A 27445-nucleotide genomic window follows, 5' to 3' on the forward strand; every position below is an offset into this window, starting at 1 on the left:
CACAAAATCACAATCCAGAGACTAAGAGAAGCATTTTATAGAAAATTGCCGATCCAGTTTCGCAGCAAGCATGGTGATTCAGGAAAACTTCTGAACCCAAAAATGAAGGATTCAAGACGGTTTGGAGAAACAATGCTCCAGTTGAGAGCTGATAAAGAACTCCAACAAGAAGATATAGAATGCCTTAAGATAACTCTACAAACAAATGAAGTAGAGTTTGAAGCTAAGGTATCATTGGAAGATGTCAAGAAAAGGATCAGAGAAAATTATAATGAGGATCCCTTGGCATGGTGGGACAGAAATCAACTCAAAGCTTGTCTTAAGATTAAGGAAGGCAAAGAGTATGAATTTGTCCGTTGTAAGCCTATTCCAATGAATATCATTGATCAAAGGGATATGCAGATTATAATCAAGGAACATTTAGACCTTGGTTTAATCAAAGCAGGTATGTCACCATATAGCAGTCCAGGTTTCTTGGTAAGAAACAATGGTGAGATAAAACGAGGAAAACCCAGACTTGTTATTAATTATCAAGAAATTAATAAAATTCTGGAATTTGATGGGTATTTTATACCTAGTAGAGAACACTTGATTAGTTGTATACGCAACGCCAAGATATTCTCTAAATTTGATTGTAAGTCTGGATTTTATCAGATTAGGATGGAGGAAGGAAGCAAGAAATTCACAGCTTTCTCCACACCTCAAGGACATTATATTTGGGAAGTATTACCAATGGGATTGGCTAATTCACCCCAGATATTTCAAAGAAAAATGGATAATCTTTTTAAGGATTATTTTAAATTTATGTTTGTTTATATTGATGATGTTTTAATAGCATCTAAAGATATGAATGAACATGTTAAGCATTTGGAGATTTTCTCTAATATTTGCAAGAAAGAAGGACTGGTTTTATTTGAAAAGAAAGCAGTCATTGCAACAAGAAAGATTGAATTCCTCGGAATTGAAATCGATGAGTCAAGAATAATTCTGCAAGACCACATAGTTGAAAAGGTGCAGAATTTTCCAGAAAATCTCAAAGACAAGAAACAACTTCAAAGCTTTTTAGGAGTTGTTAATTTTGCTGGGATGTTTATAAAAAACCTAGAAAAACACATGAAGGTGTTCAGTCCATTATTGAAAAAAGATGCAAGATTTATATGGAGAAAAGAACACACAGAAGGACTTATCCATTTAAAGAAGGTTTGTAAAAATCTTCCAAAAATGGCGATTCCTCAAGACGAAGATGATCTGGTATTATATACCGATGCCAGTGATCATTGGTGGGCAGCAGTTCTTACTAAGCTTACACCAGATGGAGAACAACCATGCAGATATTGTAGTGGGTTATTCTCAGATGCAGAAGTCATTAGATGGCATATCAATGAAAATGAATTTTATGCAGTAAAAAGAGCTTTTGAAAAATGGCCATTATTTTTACTTGCAAAGAAATTTACTTTGAAAGTTGATAATACACAGGTAAAAGCATTCTTAAGGAATAGAATTGAATCTAAACCAGAGAAGGCTAGATTATTAAGATGGCATGCATTATGTCAGAATTATATTTTTGATATTGTGATAATAAAATCTCATGAAAATATTCTTGCAGATTTTTTAACAAGAGATGGACAGTAGTGATATCAATTCCATCATCAAGATGCAGAGGCATTTGAGGGAACACCTTGAAATGCTTCAAAATGAGTTTAACAAGCTAGTCGTAAGCGCAGAAGTTGCGGGAAGACTACAACAAGCCGATAAGAGAGTTGTCTCTGATCGAATTACAGGATGTTTACAGGCATATACTCAGTTATGGTCTGTAATGCAAAGGCCTATCCTCCAAGGCATTGAGAAGCCATTGGTTTCCCAAATGGAGAGTTTTTGAGTACATGACTCTATACCTGTAGCAGGGGATTCAAATACCCCTTGCACAAGTGTTAAGTCGGGATCATCACCAGATGAGTCGGCTGAAACAAAAATTGAGACTCCTGATCCTTATCTTGAGTCTTCAAGTCAACCCTTCACCTCGGGGATTGAAGAGGGAGTGATCAACCTTAGGCCTCGTATTGACAAAGGCAAATCTAAGGTTGGTACTAACGAAGCAATAATCTCTCCATTTCAGGTTTATCAACAGAATTGGGAGAAATTGAAAACAAGAATTGGAATCAACCCAGCTACTAACAGGGTTGATGTCTCAGGAAAATATCCAAGGGTATGGATGAAACCAAATTCATATCCAAAGGAGGTTAAAGCATGGTATGAATTCGGGGCTCTTGCCTCAGTTTATACTACATCACCCAGCTTTCCGGAAATTTCAGGATTACCAAAGTGGATCCAGGAAGCTGTTCATGAAACTTGGGCGAATAATGATTATTTGTCCAGAGGAGATGTTTTGAAGCTATACTTTTTTAGTGCAGCACCAGAACCAGCAGGGAAAGGTTCTCACGAAGCCCTTCATTTCATCAAGTTAAGGAGGCCGGATACAAATATCCAAAAATTTATCAAAGACCCTCCAACAGAAGAAACACCCCTGGTTGCTTCAATTTCTGAAGATGATATGTCTACCAGAAGAGCTTGGGGTCTATGGGTCTGTCTCACTGAAATGGACAAAGTCAAGTTTCCGTTCAAATTTTATAATCATTCAGTGAACGGATCATTCCTGTTAAACACCATGACAGGAAAAACCACAAGTTTTGAAGAAGATTTATTCGAGAAAAAGAGAAATCTTTTGTGGAATAACAAGCTGCCGGCCAGTAAAGAAACTCGCCGAAAATTCTGTAACATGGCACATATAGGAAGATGGTCAAAACATCTGCCTTGAATGCCAAAACCAGAAGGAACCTGAATTCGGTAAAGGATTCAAACCGAGATCTGATCGGAAACACTTTACCGACACAAGCACAAGTGGAGATGGACCACATTCACGTTTTCCTCGAGGAAACCGAAAGCCAAAGATTCCTCGACAAAATTGAAAGTGGACATATGACTAGTCCACTAACAAAAAAAAAACCCACCATGTAAGAGGAAAGACAGGACCACCAATAATCGGTGGACAAGGACAACAGGACCACTAATAATAAGTGGTAAAAGACGAAAGAACATTGGATCCTTTAAAAGGGAATCCAATAAAGAAAACAAGAAAACTGGACCCAAACTTTACACTATAAATAAGAGTAAAGGAACCAGTAAACCATACCAGACTTAAACCAAAACTGGAAACAAGAAAATGTATTTCAATTATCTCAGAGTTTCCAGAATAAGGATTAAGGCAACAAGAAAAGAGCTGAAAATTTCCAAAGATTATTATAAACAGCTCAAAAAAGAAGGAAATGAGATACAAGCTGATCTGATCCAAACGCATATATACGATTTATGCAGGCAGATAAAAATCCAAGAAGGGGCGGTTTCTAGATTAATAATCTAGAAAAAGACAAATCAAGAAAGGTGGAGGGACCAACCTAATGGACCACTCAACTATTACATGGTCCATGTGCAAGCTGTAAAGGTTTATGAAGATTTGAAGTCCGAAGTTTCAAATCCGAAGGAGCCTTCTATAAATAAAGAAGCAGAAGGAAGATGAAGACATCGATCAACCTCTTCGTTTTTCTTCAAAACATTTGTAATAATTCTCTTTCAAGTTTATGTGTGTAGTGAGTTCAGCTACTATCAGTAGTTAAACAAGTTTCTCCTCCTCTACAGGAGGTTACCATGTATTAATAAAATGTTTGTGTTTAAATAAAAGAAATCTTTGCTCTAGCCCCTCTCATGTATTATTTTCAAAATTTTATCTTTTATTGTACACCCTAAGGTAGGAAACGAATTAGGGTTGTGCCAAGTGCTGCTGAAGAAATCTGCGTCAGTAACCATCGGTTGCGATCGTGTGGTTGGACTGTGAGGAGCAGTTTGTAAAATACGGTGGGTATAACCCGGTGGTATTCCGGTCAAAGAGGTAAAAGATTTAGTTTATTTTCGGAAGCATGATGAGCCATTATTTACAAAAAAAAATCAATTATTTAAAATAAAGATATAAGGGTAAATTTGGAAATTTAAAAGAAATGAGGAGTTGAAACAAAGTTTTAGTATGATAGGAAATAAAGAAAAAGTTAAAAATGAGTATAAGGATTTTTTGACAAGTCTCTCCCTTAAAAGAATGTGGATATTTTAATTCATTTTCACGTGAAAAGGAGCAGTGCGGTACGGTAGGTAGGCCAAGCCCAGTGTAAGATATAATTATTGCTCTCTTTACAGATGTAAAATCAGCGCTTTGGTGGACCATCCATGGCCCATATGTTCTTTATTTTTCAGATTATTTGAAAAAAATTGAATTGGAGATATATTTTTTTTAAAAAATATTTGAGATGATATTTGTTTTGGTTGTATTTTAAATTTATCATAATTATTATTATATTTGTGTAAATTTATTTATATAAAAAGCATGTGTTTGAAATATTTCGAACATAAATTCATTAAACACTTCAAAAATCTCAATCCAAACACATTTTAATTTTTCATTTTCCAATTTTCTTTAAAGATTCTTCCTACTTTGTTTTATTTTTCTTTTTTTACCAAGATATTTCATGCCAATGTTTGTAAGACAATAAACCATAAACAATAATCATATCACTATATTTGAATTCGAATTTCCACAAAATAATAAATCTCGGTTTGAGTACAATAATTGTGAGTGCGAATCAAGTAAGTTTCAAAATGACCTGAACAACATACGGTCTCGCGAATCTTTATCTGTGAGAATATTCAATCCTACCGATATTCACAATAAAAAAAATATTCTTAGCATAAAAAGTGAAACTGTCTCACACAAGTTTTTGTCATATATAAATGATAAATTAATATATAAAAATTATATAATGATTTATAATTCCGATCATCTTTAAAACTTGAATCTAATTAAAAAGAATTCTATCTAATTATCTTTAGAAAAAACTCTATATCCTCAACTATGGAAAATGACATTTTAGCCCCCACATTCAAATAATTGTATGCCGGACTCGAAGGAATAAGAAAGTAGCTGTTTTCAAGTTTTAGAAAGAACTTGGACCGACAAAGGAAAAAAGGTTGAAAAAAGAGATATCAAATCTGCCAACACAAGTTCATGCATCAAAATTATTTAAAATTTTAGCACATAATCCTCCGATTATAATGGAGTCGTGGTGTTGCAACGCATTCTTCAGAATCACTTATCAACTGTCATCATCGTACAAAAGAAGGAAGAAACAAAAACAATGGTTTTAATCGACCCATACTTGTTTTTATCAAACTTTTCTTTTTTTGTTTCACATTCGATGGTTCTGTAGTTGTAGGAGTCTCGCATAGGCGCCATCGGGTCGACTGATTAGGTCGCCATGGCTGCCTTGCTCTACGATTCGCCCATCTTGAATGACACCGATGCTGTCCACCCCACGTATTGTAGATAACCGATGGGCGACGAGAATGGTGGTTCGCCCTCTCATAAGCCTTTCGAGGGCTTCTTGTAGCACGCACTCAGACTCGGCGTCAAGGGCACTTGTGGCCTCGTCGAGCAGAAGTATAGACGGGTTTTTAAGAACCGCCCGTGCTATGGCAATGCGCTGTTTCTGTCCTCCAGAGAGCTGCACACCTCGTTCACCGACTGGAGTTTTGTAACCTTCGGGTAATCCACTGACGAATGTGTGCACGTTCGCTGCTCGTGCTGCTTCGATCACTTCTGCCTCGGTTGCTCCTTCTCTTCCGTAAGCTATGTTCTCGAGAATGCTTGACGCGAAAAGTGCGGGTTCTTGCTGCACCAAACCGATTTTGAGACGAAGAGACTTCAAGTTTAATCTCCTGATATCTTTTCCATCGATCATAACTTTCCCAGACATGGGGTCATAAAATCGCTCTATCAATGCAATTACAGAACTCTTCCCTGATCCGCTTGCACCAACAAGAGCCTGGCTCTGCCCGGCTCGAATTCTTAGACTAAAGTCCTTAAAAATGATCACATCCGGCCGAGATGGATAAGCAAAGTCAACATGACGCAGCTCAATCTCACCACGAATGGACTCAACCATCTCCGCTTCAGAATCGTCCGGATCTATCCTTGTGGGGCGATCAAGAATCGAGAAAACGGAACCAACAGCCTCTCCACCTCTTATTATTTCGGGAGCAAGGCTCACGGTTTCAGCAACGGAATTGGCAGTGATGACCAAGACTACAAACACCTTAATGACCTTAGAAAACGTAGAGACTCCTTTGCTGACAAGGTGTGCGCCATACCATAAGATTAAAGCTTCGGATGCATAAAGGGCAAGCTGAGAGAGACCGAATAGAAAACCCGAGCATTGGCTACGACGTAGGCTTTGACGTTGAGGCACACGTAGTTGATGGTGAAACAAAGATAGGATTTTTTCTTGGGCATTGAATGCCGCGACTGTCCTAATGTTGCTTACCCCTTCACCGGCAATCATACTAGTTTTCGCATGCGCCTTAGCGGTGTCTCCAGCAAACCCTTTGAGAGACAGTTGCTGCAATATTCAATAGCAGCAGAACCAATACAAGATCGTTAAAAAAGAATCAAGAGATTTTAAATCCATTATGAATGTTCATAAACACTTAATTGCAGACGAGTTTCGAGTTCATATGCGAAGAAAATTATAATAGCATTTTGAACTATCTCGACCTACCCCTGGTCGACCATATTTATCCCCTTCCCCAAATCCTCAACCTCTATATTTGCTTCCATAAATATAAATGTTTGTTCTTGGTGGAACGGTTTAGACCAGTATAAACAAATTTTGGAGTCCAAGATAATTCAATCTGTGGATTGTGAGCCACATTCTACTCAATCTTTTCATTAATATTATTATTATTTATTATATTTACATATTGAATTTACATTTATTTACACTCTATCTAAGTTAGATAAACTATCAAACTAGCTCCACTTGAAGAACCACTAGTCGAGACATAAGTCAAAATTTTGAAAACTTGATCCGAGCTCTACTGATTTACACCTTTAGATTAGATATAAAGTACCAATAGAAAAATAAAACACACGCAACCCAAAGATTTGAGTAATCTGGAATCGAGAAAGTACACTTATTCCTCCAGGTATCACTCTAATTAAAAAAAAAAACTCAAAATTTTCAGTGACATCGAAGTTGATGATCAATAATAGATTCTTACATACTTTTCCTCAGGCACTACTGTACTACATTAATGCTTTTGTTTATTTAATGTTTGGCTGTGTGAGTTTCAAAGAGTCATGTAGACGAGGTGAAGGAGCACATGCAGGGCACTATGTTGTAATTACACATCTTGTCCTCTAGTGCCAAGAAAAAAGTGAAATTGGGTTCCAAGATTCAAACATTTTCAGTAATAAATTTATCTTCTCAATATAGTGGCCCCGGATAAATTTAATTGAAGTGAAGATATTTTATTTCTTCCCATATGTGCCTGTCCAGATTTCATGGGCATTTTTTAAACCGGTCTTAATTAGCATCTTTTACGGAATGACTTTTTGCTTAGTTATAGTTGTGTCTCGAATCCAACCCCTCACCTCGAATTTGGGATCTCATTGCCAGATAGGCTATAAAGCCATCGCCCCCAAAGACTAGTATTGACTGCAGAGCTTGTATTTTTGAAAAAAATCTCAATTGGGTTGGCCCCTACTTCAATGCAAATGCCTAAAACGACCTAGTCCCCCACAAACTTTTGGAGCGTTCATAACAAAGTAAGTGTGGTTTGTGGATGGATTAAAAGGTTTACCTGGGCAAAATTTGCAAGGACTAGAAGAGGAAATGTGGCCAATATCAGCAGTGAGACCCTCCATTCGACTATGAAGGCTACAATGAAAGATGTAAGAAGAGAAGTCATGTTCTGTAGTATCACCGATATCCTCTCAGCGATGGCTGATTTTACGTCCGAGGCATCGGTGGCTAAACGGGATGCAAGAAGGCAGGAATTGTTCTCCTCCTCGTCGAACCAGCCAACTTCATTCCTCAAGATCGCTGAAATAAATAAAGAAAATTAATATTTCATAATTTGATGAAATTTTTAATGAAGGCAAATTGCCGTATTAAGATCCCTTTTACCCGCAAGCATCATCCGCCTCACTCGGGTGGTAAGGTTCTCTCCCATGATACTGAAGAAGTAGTGCTGAATTAGATATGCAACAACGGCATAAAGGCCCGCTCCAATATATATGAAAACATACTCCTTCGTTTTTCGTTCCATGACGGCTGGATTTCTATAATAGAACACCTCAATCATATTACTCATCACTATGGCAAATGTAGGACCAATGAACCCAGAAAGAACTGATCCTACTGCGCCCATGATTGAGTAAGGCCACTCGGGAGCATTTAGCTTAAGCAGTCGGCAGAAATACCCAGCTGGCGCTGGACTTTTCCTTTCCGTTTCAGCATTTGATATCATCTCTATACGACCATCGGCACCTGTGCTGTAGGAGTAGCTCAAATTTCTTAAACTCCCTGAACGGAGGCTGAGAGATTTAGTTGACAATGAATGGCTCAGCCGAGACGATCGTGTTCGACGAGTTGATGGGTTTGAAAAATCCCTATTTCCTACCATTTCTTGGAATCGAATCAAGGAAGCATATGCCCCAGCTTTGGCAATGAGTTCTTCATGTGTTCCAGTTTCGACAACTTGCCCTTGCTTTATAACTGCTATAGAGTCAACATTTCTTATTGTCGAGATTCGATGGGCGATAACTATCGTAGTTCTCCCCACCATCAGACGATCCAAAGCCTCCTGAACTATGCTTTCTGAGCCCGCATCTAGCGCACTGGTCGCTTCGTCAAGCAGAAGAATCTTCGGGTCCTTCAGCATAGCTCTTGCAATAGCTATTCTTTGTTTCTGGCCACCAGAGAGTTGAACACCACGTTCTCCAACCTATATTTATACGGAACCAGTTTATTTATCTATATTCATAGTGCAACTCAAAATATACCCGGTGCAGCAGTTCAAGTAGCATGTCACAGTTACTGGCACATAAACAACTAACTACACAGAACAATAGGAGTTCAGAGAACATTGCTTATGAAATCAACCTGAGTATTGTAGCCGTTTGGGAGCAAAGCGATATAGCTGTGAGCATTAGCAGCCGAGGCAGCAGCTTCCACTTCTACCATGGTCGCGTCAGGTTTTCCATAGAGAATGTTTTCAAGAATTGTGGTCGCAAAGAGTGCTGGTTCTTGGTTCACCAAACCAATTTGATTCCGAAGCCACCTCAGCTGCAGCGTCTTGATGTCCTCGCCATCAAGCAAAATTGCTCCTACATACCAGTTCCATTATGAAGAAGGACAATTAGTTTAAAACTTCCTTGCGTATTCAGTCTCGAAAAGGTAAGAAAGTTAATTAGTTACCCTGATTCGGATCATAGAATCTTTCTATCAAGGAAACTACAGTGCTTTTCCCGGAACCACTACCACCAACTACTGCCATGGTTTTTCCAGCGGGAAAGAAAATGGAGAAATCTTTGAAGATTAGAACATCGGGTCTAGATGGATAGCTAAAAGTTACATTATTAAACTCAATGTTTCCATTAACATCAGTCAAACACTTTGCACCCGCCGCGTCTGGAACTATGGTCGGCTTTTGCTTCATTATCTCCATCAACTTGTATCCAGCGGCTTTACCTTTACTGAACGCTCCCAGATTAGAAAAGGACTGCCCCAAACTCCTGTTCGTATCAAACACATAAGAACCCTTGATTCGCCACACATGTTCAAGAAAAAAGAACTGGAAAAACTAGCATTATCAAATCTTACATGCCACCAACAATGGCGGAGAAAATAGCAGTGAATGCCTTGCCACCATCCGTCTGCCCGTTTCGAATAAAAACACCAGCGTACCAGAAAACAAGAGCCCACGACATGCACGCTATACCGTATGTACATCCTAATCCCAGCCCTTTCGCCATTCCAGCCTTGTAACCCAACTTTAGCGTATTTTGTATCAAATCCGAATACGAACTCAAGGCCTTCGCCTCACCAACATAAGAATAAACAATCCTCACTTGTGCAATCGACTGCATTCAACGAGCATGCCGTTAGTTAGCAAAACAGTGGCGATATCATGAGAATCGAAATACATTTCACCCCATTTAAAGTTCAATAACTCGTGAAGCTTTTACCTGCTCCGCGATTATACCAGCACTTGCGTAGGATTCGCGGCTCTTGGAGGTGAGTCCCGTGAGGGTATACGCATATAAACCCCCGGCAAAGGCGATTCCAGGAATCACAGCCACACTGAGTAGAGCTAGCCTCCATGAACACACAAAACCGACAACCAATCCCGCCAAAAATGTTGACAGATAATGAATGAAATTACCAACCTGGTATCCCACGCACAAAAAACCAACACATTCAGCAACATATATATACATATATCAATATACGAATGAAACAGAAAAAGTAAACCGACGTCCATTGTCCTACAATTAGTAACTAGCTAGCAGAGCGGGAAGATGTGGTGCAATTTAACAAAGTTTTGCTAACGTGCGCGGGTTAAGAAGGTGAGCCTTTTGGAAACGGGCCCGCAATAATGGCACCAGCTAACTGTCCCGTCCAATGAATGATCCGATTTTCCTTCTTTAGGGCAACACTTGTCTAATACTAGATTACACCGTTATCCATCTGAAAACACACTCCTTGTCATTACACTGTGTTCTCTCGCTTTCTTGGATTGAGAGGAAAAAGAAACCCTTTTTTAAAACAAAAAACACCATGAAATTTAATAATTTTTTAAAAAAAACTCGAAATCATGAAACAGGACCTTCTCGCTAATGGCATCTTGGACAAGGAGTGTATCTGTGGAGACACTAAATACAATGTCCCCTGTTCTTGCGTCTGTGTCGAAGAATCCCACATCTTGTTTCAGAACCGCTTCCAAGTATTTCTTCCTCAATGCACCCACTTGTCTTTCCCCAGAGTACATCCAACAAGCAATTTCTGTTTTTTTTTTAATATAAAAATATGCGCCACAAACAAGACGTTAAATTTTAACTCCCAGAAAAGATAATGGCTAAATATTAATTTCAAAGCGAAAGTGATAGGGATGTGTGATTAGATAATAAAGAAATAGGGAAACATTTAAAGAAATCGACAGGTTGAAGAGGAAAAAGACAGACGGTCCACGGACCACGTGCGACTGATTCTAAGTGAACGGTCTTAAAACACTGTGAACCAAAAATAAAATTTAAAATTAATTTCCACGATCTACCTAAGATTAAATTTAGAACCATTATCAAAACACCCAAAAAATCCCAGGAATCGGGGTGAATTCAGCTGAAAAATAAGCCCAGGTCACAAATCCCACCTCCATAGGAAGAAATGCACACAATCAATCCAAGGTAGACGAAGTACAGAGCATACTGCATTAAATCACGAAAATCACAGTCAGATCTGGATTAATACTACACATATTCGAAACATTTAGATTGAGATGCATGAAACGATTTGAAAAAGTCCACACCTTGGAAACTTCGTGAGTCATCTTGGGCAAATCCATTTGGTTCTTGCCAAAACCATTGACCATCTCCCCAAACAGTAGAAAGAAAACAGGCATCGAAGACCCGTGAATAATGGCCCCGACGCTGCCAGAGATCATCAGAACATAATCATACTTATCAGCAAATGAAAACAGCTGGTAAAATGGCAGGCTCTGCTCCTTCTTCTTCTCGGGCTCTGGCATTGCTTTCCCCTCGGAAGCCTCCGCCATTTTCAAGAAAACTCAAATTTGAAAAAAAAAAGAAAAAGAAAAAAAAGCAGCAAGCTTGGAATCACCCCTGAAGAATCAACCTCAAAAAGGGGAGAAAATTGGCTTCTTGGCTATGAGTAACATATGAAACGGGGGATCCTAGAACACAGACTCCGTCCTCAAGTACTTGTAGCTGTCTGTGTACATATTTTTGTAAACAATGGGTAGTGAGTTTGACGATTCAATGGCCTTATTAATAAAAGCCCAGCTTGAGAGAGGAAGAGTGAGTGATTGACTGTGTGAGAGAGAAAGAGCTACGAGTGTGTGTGTGTGAGTGAGGGACGGGTAATGTACTTGTGTTGAAGGAAGGGGGTGTAAAGTTTGTTTGGGCTTACACGAGGTGAGATAACTAATTCTGGTAATTGCCTTCGATAAATTTTATGATAAAAAAAATACGATTTCATAAATATAAATCCACAACTTAATATACAAAATCAATTAAATTAAGCTTTATATTTAATTTGTTAAATATTAATATAATCAACTAATATGCTTTAATCGAGACGATGGAGAAATAAAATGGACAAATTTATATTATTTAATAAGTTTTTATCACATTCAAAAAAATAAGATACAAAATTCTAGACATATAAGAAGAAAAAATAAATAAAATTTTAGCATATCTACTTCTTTTTTTTTTATCGGATATATGAAAATTAGTTTTAATTTATCATTTTATCTCAAAATAAAGTAAATATTTATAGGTAAACTCTCTTGATCACATAGATTTAGGTATGTGCGTATTTTCACATATATTAATAAAATTATTACAAAATTAAATTTTATGAAAAAAATATTTTACATCTTATTTAATAATTGCTTTATTAATTTAATTAAAACAGTTATAATTTTAAAATTTTAAATAAAGCTATATTTGTAAAATAATAGAGAAAATAATATTAAATACAAAAACTGGAATATGATGAAAAAATTAAGCCTAAATATATATTATGGATGGAATATCGTTTCTGAGCCAACGGACCTTAATGATCATCTTTGGTGGAGCTTTTTCTTCTTGTTTTCATTATATATTTTAAAAAAAAAGCATTAGCATCACTATTTTTTAATTTTAATAATATTTTAAAGAAAAAAATGAGTAACTAAAATTTGTTAACTTATATTTCATCTAGACCTTTAAAATATTTTTTCTTTTTTTACTAAAAAAATATAGTTATTTCATAATTCAGGTCTATAATTTATCTATTGTTTTATTTATACTATATTATTAAATTTCAACCCATCATATTAACTAATTTTTGTATAAGAATATGACACAAAAGTTCTTTTACAGTTTTACTTTTCATAATATATGTTAGTTAACTTTATTAGTGTCTATTTGTTAGTAGTTTTTATACAACTCTCTATTTTTTTTTTATTTTTTCTCCAACTTATCTCTAACTTATTTAAAATTTCAAATTATTTCAATAAATTTTATCGAATCATTAATCTATAAATATCATATCATAATAAAATAATTTATTTTTTTACTCAAAAATTATCCAAAAAAAAAAATCAATATGTCACGAATCGTTTGCCACAAAACAAATATAGTATATGTAACGTAGTTATTTTAAATAGTGATGCATGTTTAGCCGAAGAAGACGATCGCCTGTCCTAATTGCTTTTTTCATATTCTTATATGGGTTTTTATATTAATTTATTCTATTTATTTATTATTCTAAAAAGTGTAAGCATGGGTTACGCTTCCATTTACCATTAACAAAGACTTACCATGCATGTTTTCTGTAAAAAAATAGACGGTGAAGTAGTTTTTTTTAAAAAATTGAACACGAAAGTTATTAATTTTTGAAATTGAAAAAGTAGGAAAAAAAGGAAATATAAAGAAATTATGATATTAAAAAGTTTCATCCCCAAATCAAAATTAGTTAGTAAATGTGGTTAATATAATAAATAGTATAGATTTTGTCTTAATTTTTAAAAAATTTTGAATGATAGACATGAATTTAATTACTCGTAAACACAATATAATATTAACAGATTTTATTACAAGATATCGTAATTTAATTTACCAAGAGGCATTTTTATTTTTAAAAAAATATTGAGTTGTAAATTTTTTCACGTGAAAATTACATTTTTGACTTATCATGTTTGCTATATTGCGATATGGGTTTTCTATATTATCAAATTTTAATTTTGAATTTTTCATGTTTTTAAATTTCAATTTTAGTATGTTATTTTTGTTTTTTATTTTGAAATTTTAATATTTTTTCGGACTTAATATTGATGTGATATCAACTCATCACTAATGTAATACTGACGTGTAGTATCATGTCAATATTTTCAACGATAAAAAAACTAAAGTTGCAAAAAAATCGAAAAATATATCACTAAGACTGAAATATAAGTTATATATAATATATATGCTCGTGCCAGCCTCAACACTAAGCCGGAGTAAATTCTGATCCTTTTCAGTTTAAAGCATGTGTAAAACTTTAATGCCAATTGTCCTTCCACTGTTATTATTTATTAAGTTGAAGAATTCTGTTTTATTTTATTTTATTTTCCCAACGATTGAAAGTATATATTATAGAATTCTTTTTATTTTCCCAAAGTATTGCGAGTCGCATGTGCCGCAGGTAAATTTTTAAATCAGACGGATCAAGAACTGGTAATTACACAGATTTTACAAGGTTTTAATTCTTTGCACGGTAAGAATCTACTGTCTACAGCAATTTGTATATCACTAGCCAATTAAATCAGTCCAATTATACAATAATCGATTCGTTATAATATGTCAACAAATATATTTTCTTCTCAATCGCAATATAATGGTTTTCCTTCTAATTTTCCCCTTATTATTTACGCTACTTTTTACATATTTCATGTATAATTCCACATAATGAAACGACAGTAATTCTTTTTATAAAAATTATTAAATTGTCGAGGCGTCGTCGCGTCCGTTGTGACACTAGAAAACATATACATCGAACGGTAGTATAATGAAAACCTAAAGATGTGATGTATCGTACTCCATCATTCATCTTATAAGCTTTCATTTTCACAATAATTTCGATCCCCAAAAAATTATTCTGATTACAAGAATGCTAGTAAATCTATCTTGTGCGTTGATAATTATTTAATTGAGTCGGAAAATTAGGATAATACATGAAATTTTATAGTTATCGAAAATTTCAGTAACAAAAATGCGAAGATTTGATGGGGAAATCGAATCTATCTACAACAAAATACATTAATTAATTTTTGTTTTAAAATAATTTAAAAAATTATATTTTTGTACAGTTTTTTTTATTTATATATGCATAAATCCATATATATATTAATCAAATAATTAGGTGAAGTAACAAAATCAACATAAACAATTCTATTTTTATTCAAATGTGTGTAGTTCATTCAATGCCTTGGAAGCATGCATCTTCTTTTTTCCCTTTAACATGTGTGAGTTGAATCAGTGCGTGTATGTGCTTATAGTAGGATTTTTGCTTAGGTTTGATCACACCGGTGGAATCTCCCAATTTTAATTTCTTTCCAATTATGAATCATGATAAATTCTTTTATTTTTAAAAATATTATAGAATTTACAACTATATATATATATATATATATATATATATTTAAGACTTTGAAATGATTAATTGGTTTCCTCATTATCCTTTTGCTAGGATCCGACCCGTAACTTATATTCGGGCGCAACCCGAACATATTGTAGGGTTTGTAGTCAACTAATCTTATACGATACAATTAATAAAAGTGAATTCGTTACACAAGAATGAAGAATTAATTCTCAAACTTTGCAAGATTTTACAACTTTAAATTAAAGTTAACCTTTTAAATGATGTAGATTCGTGCTAGTATAAAGTACGTATGTAGCATAGATTGAAGGGGAATATACATAGTATGGTCCCAAAATAGGCTGCATGGTCCAAAGAGAGAACCTACGGATCGAATAGGCTAATTTATCCTTTTAATTGGGATGCATGCATGTAACTAATTTAATTTTATAATCTTAAATTTTCGTATACGTAGATAATGTATATTATATTCCATGAAGCGAAAGGTTGTGAAATTATCTTCATCATGCATGCAATTAATGATTTCACGTACGAATATAACCGTGTAATCTTACAATATTTAAATGCTACATGCATCTGGAAAATTAAGTTGGTGTATTAATACTCCTTTAGCACGTTGGGATCGATCATGCAAATTCCATTAAAAATTTTGTGCCTGCCCACACACACATATATTATATATAGACACACAGATCATGTCCACGGCGAGGTTCGGCGGTGCAACGTTATACACATACATACGAAACACATACCCACACATACTTATGTGAATATACATGCATGTTTGTGTATATATATGCGATGAGGTTCAGCCATTGTTGCTTGCTTCGGATAAGTCTACAACATATCTGGTTAGATGAATGGTCAAAAAATGGGACGGATGTATTAAGCATATAGAAAGTAGAAACCTAATTGTCAATATACATTGTTTTAAAGGAAAACCTTTTTTTAACTACTTATATACATGTAAATTTATTTTTTAAAAAGGATTTTTTTTCGTGCAATTTTTATTTTTAATGTATAAATTAGAAACTATATATGTTCTTGAAAACAAATACACACATGTATGTCGAATTTGAGGTATCCAACTATCCTGTATGGATCTCTTGTTTTCTTCAATAGTGCAGATCCATAACCACAAAATTATAAGATTCGTAATTAATTAATTAATTAATTAATTATATATATATATATATATATATATATATATATATATATCGATTCATCGTCTCATCTAACGAATAAAACAATAATTTATCACAAAAAATAAACTACATATAACGAAAATATATTGCCAGTTTTCCGCCAAAACAACCCACTTATTATTATTATATAAATGTATACTTTCATCCATACCCAAAAAATAATAATAATAATAACTAAAGGTATATATAATCATAATTAATATGGTTTCACATTATGAGATTTTAAAATGATGAAATGAAGTGGCTTTGGTTTTGTTGTATTTGCTTTTGGGGACACTGTGGATCCATTAATGAAGGCTTAGCATATTTTTTGATTAGCTTTCGCTGGGCTAACTATTTGCAGGCATGTGCTTAGCTTGAATTTAAATTACACCCACTGATACTTAATAATTAACAAGATTAATCCAATGATACACCGAATATAGTAATCTAAAACCTCCCCCCAACTATACATTATTATGTCCAAGTTTTAGTTTCAGCTTAATTAGGCATATATTTAATTATATGATTACCCAAAAATAAAATTCTTAATTAGTCCTCGACGAGTCGGATGAAGAAAAATAAAATTTTTAGTTTAATTATTTGTATATGAATATAATCTTTAGAGTATATATGTACACTATTTAACACATTAAAAATAATAATTCTAATTATCTTTCCAAATCAATCAATGATGCTTGTTGTGCGAAATGATTCCTTGGCGTGAGCCCTCCTTATTTACAATACTCATAATGCATCATGTAGTTATCTAGGTCATCGATAACCTAAAAAGAGAGCAAAAAAAACATCATTTTTTAGCGAAAATTTTGATATGTTTTGCACCAATCGTGTCGACTTTTGTATCTATCCGATTTAATATTTAAAACATAGTAGATGTACAATTTTGATAAAATTCATCATGCCTAATAGGTATATGTGTGTGTATATATATATATATACACACACACTTTTTTCAAGAGCTTTTGTGGGTACCCCTTCCATTTATAATTTCCCAAGAACTTCAAGTTTTGGTGAGATTAAAATATTAAACTAATTTTTAAAAGTATTGAAAGTCTAATATTAATTATGGAGTATTAGAAAGAGCCATTAGAGTGGGAACAAATTTAGCTGTAATTTTAAAGTGCATGTTTCCATGGAATCCTGCAGGTGGATTATCAAATCAAATTATAACAATTATCTAAAATACATAAAATTTCATCTAATGTGACGTTTGCCTGTCATTTTGCATATTAATAAATAAGAATATATTTTGCTTTAATGGGTCATTTTATTCGTGTCATGAGATAACTAATGATGTATAATATAAGAATTATAAATAAGTTTATATATAAATAAAAATATGCACGACTCTAGTTATTTTTAAAACCCGATTCAAAAAGCTGAATAAAACAAGAATGCGTAATCATTTAATGTATTATCATTCGCGACAAACTGTACCCCTCTCTTTCAAGAGGATTCGCGGCATGTCAAGCCCTGGTAAAGTTCTTCGCTTTGCATCGAATTAAACCACATGCTCCACCGCTTTTGCGGGCCCCCGTCAATTTATTTGAGTTTCATTCTTGCGAACTTACTCCCTAGGCGGGATACTTAACGTGTTAGCTACAGCATTGCACGGGTCAATACGCACAGCGCCTAGTATCCATCGATATATTCTTTTATCTCTTGTAGTTGAACTCAAGTTTTATAGACAAATAATATAATAATTTCTAAATATGCAACATTTTGTAATTTTTATTCATTTTGTTAATGCATATATATACATGATTTTTTTTTATGCATTCCCCAACAAAGATCATTCCAACTGCTACGATAAATGATACAAAGCACCAAGTCATGAAATGTATGTATACCTTTTGACATGTAGGACACAAAAGATGCAAGTTACATTAGTGGACATGAGCAATAGTCATTGTGATGTACCTTTTGTGGGTGATGTATATAACTATTGGGTGGACTTCTTTTTTGACACTCCACCAAACACTTATTAATTACAGTTGCATCAAACATCTCTTTTGCCCTTTATTTTTGTGTCCACATGCAATATTGAAAAGTAGAATACATAAGTTGGCTTCTCGGTGTGTCTGAATTGATATAATAGGTGAGCTCCTGGCAATCACAATGAGTTCGATATCTCATATTTACATTTTTCCGGACGAATCTGTCACACAAAGAGTGCACAATATAGTGCGCTCCTAGAAGTGACGGATGTGATTTCCATAGTTAAAAAAATTTTAGAAAACATAAGTTGGAAATATTTTTACTAAAGTTGCATTAATGCAATCATAAGATATTTGCCTTAGCCAATTCAAGAAACTCAAATTCTATGATTGGTGATGCAATTTGGCCCATCATTTTTTGCTTTGAGATTTAAGTAGGTACCCACCTTGGTGATTTGACTAGGTTTGGGTCCATTTCATGTGAGGAGCTTTCTTTTGCTACGCTTCGATGTCGTATCTCCACCCACGCCCATTTTTTTATGAGCATAAAAAATATAGAGGTTGGATTTCTAGATAAGGAAGTGAGCATCAAACACGTTTACAATGTTATGTGACATAAACATTAATGGATTGGATCTTGAATTTTACCATAATGTGAATGTACATTTACTTTTCAGAAAAAAATGTAAATGAAAGACCACATAAATGGATCAACATATTTGGATATTAGGTTTCCAAATATATAATAATAAATAAATCAGATTTGTTTGGATAAATCATTTTAATTTAGAGTGCATTAGGATCTAGTTATGAGTGCATTTGAAATGACTCAAATAGTTGGAGGAAAAGAAATAAAATTGATTGATTTTGGTTTTTCAAACCTTAAGAAGATTGGAATGATCTAACAATTTGTGGGAATAATTTCCAAATGGGGACTAATTAAAGGCTCGAATACACCCAAATTATTCACTTTGGGCCCATGGATTGAATTTATGGTTCCCGGCCGATCTACAATATATGGGGCCTGTCCAGAATCTATCGAGGTTTCAATTTGAAAAAGCCCATGAAATGAGGAAGCAACGGTCACCAGCCAGCTGTATAGTTTTTTTCAAAATTCAAAAAAATCCTCAACCCAAGAAATTCTGTACCCAACCACCCACCATCTTTATTATAAAATTCCTAATTCGCTATTTGGATCTCTATCACAGTATCTCTTCGCTCTCCTCCAGGGACGTCTTCGTATACGCCTCTGTATTTGTGTTCTCTACCCGTCTCCATTTTTAATCTTTTTCTTCCGTACGTCAAAATGAGGGAATGCATCTCGATCCACATTGGCCAGGCTGGTATTCAAGTGGGAAATGCTTGCTGGGAGCTCTACTGCCTTGAACATGGAATTAAGGTTTGTTTTGTTCCACATTTTCTGTCTAATTTGTTAGATCGAATGAATAATGTGCTAGATCTTAGATTTTTTCAGATCTCGGATTTTTTTTAAAAAATTTCTGGTTGATTTGTGTTTTAGTTCGATCTAGGTGTAATCAGATCTCGGAATTCTCTGCGTTTTTTAAAAAAATATCTGGTTGATTTGTGTTTTAGTTCGATCTACGATTTTTAGGGTGATTTTATAAATGAAAATGATTTGAGAATTCACGTAGATCTGAGAAAAATACGTGAGATTTGGATTTTAACAATTTTTTTCCCTTGCTTCATTCTCGTTGTTTGAATACTAGATCTGATCTAATATATATTTACCGATAGATATTCTGAGATCGATATGTTTGTATGATTCAATTGACAATCGTCGCAGCCTGATGGACAAATGCCCGGTGATAAAACTGTTGGGGGTGGGGATGACGCCTTCAACACATTCTTCAGCGAAACAGGAGCAGGAAAGCATGTGCCTCGTGCAGTATTTCTAGATCTAGAGCCAACTGTTATCGATGAGGTGCGCACTGGTGCATATCGCCAGCTATTCCACCCTGAACAGCTGATTAGCGGCAAGGAAGATGCTGCCAACAACTTTGCTAGAGGACACTACACTATTGGCAAAGAAATCGTGGATCTATGCCTTGATAGGATCCGCAAGCTTGCAGATAACTGCACTGGTTTGCAAGGATTTCTTGTTTTTCATGCTGTGGGTGGTGGTACGGGATCTGGGCTTGGATCTCTATTGCTCGAGAGGTTGTCTGTTGACTATGGCAAGAAGTCCAAATTGGGTTTTACAATTTACCCTTCTCCCCAGGTCTCGACTGCTGTCGTAGAGCCATACAATTCTGTTCTTTCTACACATTCACTTTTAGAACACACTGATGTTGCTGTGCTGCTTGATAACGAGGCTATCTATGATATTTGCCGGAAATCGCTAGACATTGAGAGGCCTACTTATACAAATCTGAACAGACTAATTTCTCAGGTAAGTATTTGAGATGCATTATCTAATTTCATGACATTTTATAAAATAATGTTATGGTTCTAAAACTGTATGTTTGTTTGTCCAGGTGATCTCTTCTTTGACTGCCTCCTTACGTTTTGATGGGGCACTGAACGTGGATGTGAATGAGTTCCAAACCAACTTGGTCCCATACCCTAGAATTCACTTCATGCTTTCATCCTATGCCCCGGTGATCTCAGCTGAGAAAGCATACCATGAGCAACTCTCTGTTGCCGAAATCACAAACACAGCATTTGAACCATCATCCATGATGGTAAAGTGTGATCCACGCCATGGGAAGTATATGGCCTGCTGCCTGATGTACAGGGGTGATGTCGTCCCCAAGGACGTTAATGCTGCTGTTGCAACAATCAAAACAAAGAGGACTATCCAATTTGTGGACTGGTGTCCAACTGGTTTCAAATGTGGCATCAACTACCAGCCTCCAACAGTTGTGCCAGGTGGCGACTTGGCTAAGGTGCAGAGGGCCGTCTGCATGATTTCCAACTCGACCAGTGTTGCTGAGGTGTTCTCGAGGATTGATATTAAGTTCGATCTGATGTATTCTAAGCGTGCATTTGTGCATTGGTATGTTGGTGAAGGAATGGAGGAAGGTGAGTTTTCCGAGGCTAGGGAGGATTTGGCTGCACTTGAGAAGGATTATGAAGAAGTCGGGGCTGAGTCCGGGGAGGGAGAAGACGAAGACAATGAGGATTACTAGAATAAGCTGCTGGGTCTGGGTTGTCAGTATGGCTACTTTGACTCAATATTGCGAAACCAATGGTCTCATTGGTTCCTTTTCTACTTGTGTTGCTTGTTTGCCTACATAAATGACAATTTGCTTGCTGTGTGTTCTTTCTAAACTTTTGAATGCTATTTTATATGCTAAAAAATTGGTCTTATTATTGTTTGGAATTTGTCGTGTTCAATCAAATCCATGCTTTAGAATAATCGAGGAATGATTTTTCGGAACCTTCAGACTCCCATAATTAACAGACAAATCTTGAGAGGCGAAGGATTTCGATTTATTAGGAAAAGCTTATGTGGAGAGAATAAATATTTTTTCTGTGGAAAAAAATATAACAAAATTCAATCTGAACTTGAACAACATGAGTATTATCCGATCGAGCCCAGAGCAAAAGTCCATCATACCATTTAAAAAAAAACATTCGAGAAAGTATGCTGTAATGTGAACAAATGCTCACTGTTTCTCACCAGTACTACAGCGGATGTTTCCAGTCTTTCAGAAATTCGAAGCTGAAAGAATCCAGACCAAATTAGACAAATTGCATATGAGAAGAGGGTTTGCTTCTTCAAGCTAGGTAACGATACATCTTCCTATCCGTTTTGTCCCTCTCCAAAAACTCACGCTCGATTAGAGATTCAATTCGTTTCTTGATAACAACTGGGTTCGGGAGGAATCGTGGTTGTAGTTGTTTAGTAACCTCTGATACAATGTTGTTGTGATCTAGCACCCGTCTCGACTTCATGATCCTGACAATGGCTGCTTCGATTTGAGGTTTTCTGTCCTCTTCCACTCTTTGTCGCGTCTCCTGCTTCTCAGGTTCAGACTCCTTTTGTGCAACAACAGTGCCTATCTTTACCCTGTACAATTTGGACGTGAATTTATCATTAAAGAAAAAGGTGTCGTCCTCACCAATATCTTTGCTCATTGGTTCTTTTTTAATGATAATTTTCCCCTTGACACAAGCTAATGACTGCAAGCACCTCTTCAAATCCGAGGGCGGAATCTCAGTAGCTTGCTCTATTTCTTTGTAACTTAGGCAATCGGAGTTATTGAATAGCATAAGGATGCACATTTGATAAGTGGACACGCTAAGCTCCTTTTGGACATTTCCAAATGTTGCACCCAAAACAGCACTGCCCATGTTAGTTTGCCACGTCAATCTACGCCCTGAATGAGTTCCAAGATAGTATGTCCTGAACTTATCGCAGACTCCGAGGATTTCTGAAGGAAGATTGCAAGTTGAGATGGATTGAGTTGGCCACGATCCAGTAGTAAGGACCTGAACTGAAAGTGTCGGTCCGTCGGTTAGCTCAGCACCCATGGCAGCATGAAACTCCTGCATTGTATCTTGAGAAGTCTTCATATCAGTAAACATTCCTTCCAGCTTTGAGGTGAACTGATAGCCACATTCGGTTTTGAGCTTTACAATCAAGCTTCTCTCTGCATCATCAGATGCAGTTTTCCCTGAAAGAAGCCTCTTTGCCAAATGCTGCTTGTAGTACTTCTCGAAAACATCTTTCTCTTGGAGGTAGCGAAAAAGAATCATCACCTTATCCAATACAGTCTCTATATCATCTTCCTTGTCCTTTTTTAACCCATTTCGAAGCTTGTCATCCACAAACAAAGAAATGAATTCAGGAGATCGTGGATTAAGATTTATGAAATACTCAAAGGAAGAATTCAAAGCATTCTGGAATATTTTGTCGTTATTGAAAGCTAAGCTGATGATCTTGTCAAATCTGTCCTTTCGATTCAAAAGCTCTTCAACAAAACTAAGAGGTTCCTTCAACCTTTCTGGATCAGAAATTAGATCCTTTCCAGTTTCTCGAATATGTGAAGTCATGACATCTTTGATTAATGTGAGTCCATTTGCCACTCTCTGAAACAAACTGTACATTCTCCCCAAATCCTCGAATTTTTCATCCACGATCATACAGACCAAGCCAGAGTTCTCCATGTGAACTAATCTATGCATGTGGCTTTCAATCAACTCTTTTTCTACCACATTGGTTATTTTGGATTCACTTCTTGCATCCAAGTAATGTGATACTCTGTCTATCTCTTCATTAAGACGTTTATCAGCTTTCTTCAGATAATCCCCACAATCACAGTTCTCAATAAGCTGTTGAGACTCCGCACCATAAAAATTGGCTGATACATCAAGGAACGGCTTTTCAAAGTTTTCATGGTACACTGAAGGGCCCAAATCAATTAGCATTTTGGTTATATTCCTCATTAGACCCCTATTAATAACATCACCGTTCCTCTCATGTTGCACGAGTTCAAGAAGAGTGTCTTGAAGCCGTGTTTGGATCTTGCTAGAGTGGAGAACGTTGTCTCTCCATAAATTCAACCCAAGCTCGTGAACAGGAATTTTACGCATACTTGGTATGTAAGTTCTGTCCATGTACATTAATATGTCCCTGATCATTTGCAATGCTTTGTTATGCTCGGTCCATTTCCGATTGAGCTCCTCGAGAAATGTATCACCTTGAGCAGCCTCTATAGACTCGGCTAATTTTTTTAAATGTTTAGTCATAGTAGAGACAAGGCCGGAATAAAGCTTATCTCCATACTTGTGCAAGACCATATTATATGCATTCCTGACAACAACAAACAGGCAAATAGGTGATTGTTAAAATATCGAGGAGGCCAAAAGTCTGCAAAAAATCAATTAGCCAAAAGCCAGCAAAAATTTGAGAAGAAACATTTCTTTTGTATTGCAACAAGTACAGTTCATACTATTTCTCCCTTTTCTGTTACTTTAATGATGAAATGGAAGTGACATCTTTCACATTTCTCCATGTCCAAACCAAAAATCACAGGCACAAACAAAATCGGAAGCGGAAATGGTTACAGTCTGAAACGGCTCATTAGAATTCAAAACTGCTGCAACGTGCTTTTGATGGAAAGAAGAAAATGGTAACATTCCATTCTTTGGCATCACAGTGCCTGGTCTACAGCCATCAGCCATGAAAATTAAAGGATAGCACTGCAACACAAGTATTTTACAGATGCCCCCCTTTGTGAAAACAAAACTTTCCAGTACAAAAAATTTGAAAAAAATATATAAATACACCCCCAGAATTCCAAATTAGTGACTTTTCATCATTTCCTCTCCTATTCTCTAGTTTCATTCTTATTTGAATTTTTAAGTATTTAAACCGAAAATCCAAATTTCCGAGTTATAAAATATTGAATTTAAATTTTCAAAATATCCTACGCTTTAATTGGATATTCAAATTAAATTCAAGAGTTTCTTCTGGTTTCAACTTTTTTCCAATATCCCACTAAGTTGTATATGTATCCTCCTACAAATCATTATGCTCCATTTCATCATACATCTTCATCTATATTTCAATAAATTTTATAATGTTTTATCGTTGCTGACCACCTCTTCGTTGGTCTCCCTCTTCCTTGAGTTCATCCATGACTAGCGTAAAAAGATAGATACTTAATCCAATTTTACAAGGTATAAAATATCTTGAATTTGAATTTTTAAGAATCCCAACTCCTAGAATTCAAGACTCGGGATTTACATCATAAAATTATACAACGATCTAACCATTTTGAGGTTCGCATGACTTTAAAATTTGCAGTGCTTCGTAGGTTGTATCTTAGGAATTATATTTCCAACAGACGTTGGTGGCTGAAGACAAAAAGCAAATGAAATGTCAGAAACAATTCAACCACATGATTAACGAGAAGGAAACCTGTACAACTCCTCAAAGCTGAGACCACTAGCATTGTGATTGTAAATCTCGTGAATCGCATGCTCCAGAATAGCCCAAGTCTTGTCCGCGTACTTTGGGTCCACCACCACCCGATGCTTAAACGCCTCAATCTGAACATTCCTCTTCTTCGGTCCGCTCATCTTAATTCCCCAAAATTTTCAATCAAAACGACAAATCGAATCCAGCAAACGTATTCGAACTAGCCGATTACTCCAAATCGAATTCAGGTTCAATGAAGGAAATCAAACAGCTCGGATTCAAGCTCGATTTCTTATTCTCGTTCCGCTCGCATAATTTTTCTAACCTACGCCCTTCTCCTTTTTCCCGAGCCCCGACAGTGAAATGGTTCCCATAACACATTTTTCCTCTTTTAAAAAAATAATTTTTATACATTTCTTACCCAATATATGAAAATAATCGTGGAAATAGAGAATAATCGATATACACACAATGTATTGATGCAGTATTTTTTTATTTCAATTCCATAAATATATCTCTCTAATTTTCATTTTCAACACTACATATTATTTATTACTTAACAGAGTTATAAATATTTATGACCTAATAAAAACTATTATTTTAATATATAATTATTATGTCGCCCAACACGTGTGTTTCTGGCTATTTTAAATTATACTCAAAATCAAATGAATATATAAAATTAAACTAAAAGTCGAATATCATAACAATTAGAAATTCAACTAATTTCATAGCATAATTTGTATTTACAAATAGTAAAGTAAAAGTGTGGTATCGGTGCAGACCCAATATAATTCTTGTCCGGGTCAATTAATTTGCCCAAACCCAATTACTTACGGATCGGGCGACTCTACTGATTTATTTTTATAATCTCGTGAAGATAGGTCATCATTAAATGAGGCAAATATTAACATGTTTATTTAATTAGTAAAAGTTAATTTCAAATCATAATATTGAATATTTTCCGGAAAATCAAAGCTTGTAAATATATATGTTAGACAGTTCTTATTCACCTATTAATTGATTTTTTTTTTTTTTTTTGAAATGACCTATTAATTGATTATAGGTGTAAATATAGCTAATAATATTGACATCATAATGTGACTATTATAATTATTTTCGTAAATAATAGTGTTATTAGTGATGCTAATATATCTATATTATATTATTAATTATTAGACCCTTATTTATCTTAGAGGACATCAAAATATTTAATTTCATAATTACCTTTCTTATCATACTAAAAACATCTTCAAGTCACTCAATATTGTACATAGAAAAAAATCTAAGTAAAACTTCAATTTTAAATCGAACAACTCTTCTAAATTGAAAATAATTTAATGTTGATTGTTTAGTATTATTTCATCAAATTAAAAATAATAATAACACATGCAACACATGTGCATATTTTACTAATATAAATAAATATTCTGTCTAAATTTGAAGTAGTACCACAACACAAGCGGAAGTGAAGTTGCTTGTATAGCAGGAGATGGAATATAATTTATAGTAGGTTTTTTGTGATATATTTTCGCGTATCTTTATTTATAAAACAAATTAATATTGTTCATATTAATAATAATAAATAATATTTTCATATAAAAAATAAATTTTTTTATTAATGATCCAAATATATAATATCTCGAAAAATTGATCGTCCAATAAAATTTTTTATTTAAAATTTATTAGTTGAAAAGAGTTTGACCGGCAAAGATATACGGTTTCGATACAGAGATCCGACGTAGAAAGCTTATAATGATTGAATTCCATTTGTTTTTGTTCTAAAGAATAGTTTGTAATATGTATTTTATATTGGCTGCTATGTGATGTCTGGTTTTGTACTCATAAGAATGAATATATATATATATATATATATATATACACACTAAAAAAACTAAATAAATGCTTAAAAATAGATGTCTTATTAAACAATCTCACAAATTTATATATGTAAGATGTATCGATCTGATTCATATTTACCATGAAAAATAATATTTTTGACGTAAAAAATAATGTTTTTTAATGAATTAAATCGGGTAAAAAATATCTCTCACACAATTAACACAATTAACTCGTCTTCCACAAAAATTTTAATTATACTTAAAATAC

At 34.8% G+C, this 27445-nt stretch overlaps 3 protein-coding genes across 3 annotated transcripts; 1 reads left to right on the forward strand and 2 right to left on the reverse strand.

Annotated features, from left to right (window-relative positions):
- Window positions 1-5087: 5087 nt before the first annotated feature.
- On the reverse strand, window positions 5088-12025 carry LOC142545522 (ABC transporter B family member 19-like). The gene is made up of 10 exons (XM_075652787.1): window positions 11470-12025; window positions 11314-11368; window positions 10771-10946; window positions 10130-10330; window positions 9765-10024; window positions 9360-9676; window positions 9045-9268; window positions 8067-8886; window positions 7741-7982; window positions 5088-6497 (listed from the first exon to the last, which is right to left on the reverse strand). Exons 1-10 carry the CDS (start codon window positions 11713-11715, stop codon window positions 5289-5291), a joined length of 3750 nt encoding a protein of 1249 aa, XP_075508902.1. The 5' UTR covers window positions 11716-12025; the 3' UTR covers window positions 5088-5288.
- Window positions 12026-19629: 7604 nt separating this feature from the next.
- Window positions 19630-21790, forward strand: LOC142545669 (tubulin alpha chain-like). Its single transcript, XM_075653029.1, has 3 exons — window positions 19630-19846; window positions 20252-20857; window positions 20943-21790. Exons 1-3 carry the CDS (start codon window positions 19754-19756, stop codon window positions 21594-21596), a joined length of 1353 nt encoding a protein of 450 aa, XP_075509144.1. The 5' UTR covers window positions 19630-19753; the 3' UTR covers window positions 21597-21790.
- Window positions 21309-25739, reverse strand: LOC142545599 (cullin-3A-like). The gene is made up of 2 exons (XM_075652903.1): window positions 25337-25739; window positions 21309-24226 (listed from the first exon to the last, which is right to left on the reverse strand). The coding sequence occupies exons 1-2, from the start codon at window positions 25495-25497 to the stop codon at window positions 22189-22191; spliced, it is 2199 nt and encodes a 732-aa protein (XP_075509018.1). The 5' UTR covers window positions 25498-25739; the 3' UTR covers window positions 21309-22188.
- Between the last annotated feature and the right edge of the window lie 1706 nt (window positions 25740-27445).

This window comes from Primulina tabacum, chromosome 1, assembly GCF_025594145.1.
Source record: "Primulina tabacum isolate GXHZ01 chromosome 1, ASM2559414v2, whole genome shotgun sequence".
Lineage (NCBI taxonomy): Eukaryota > Viridiplantae > Streptophyta > Magnoliopsida > Lamiales > Gesneriaceae > Primulina > Primulina tabacum.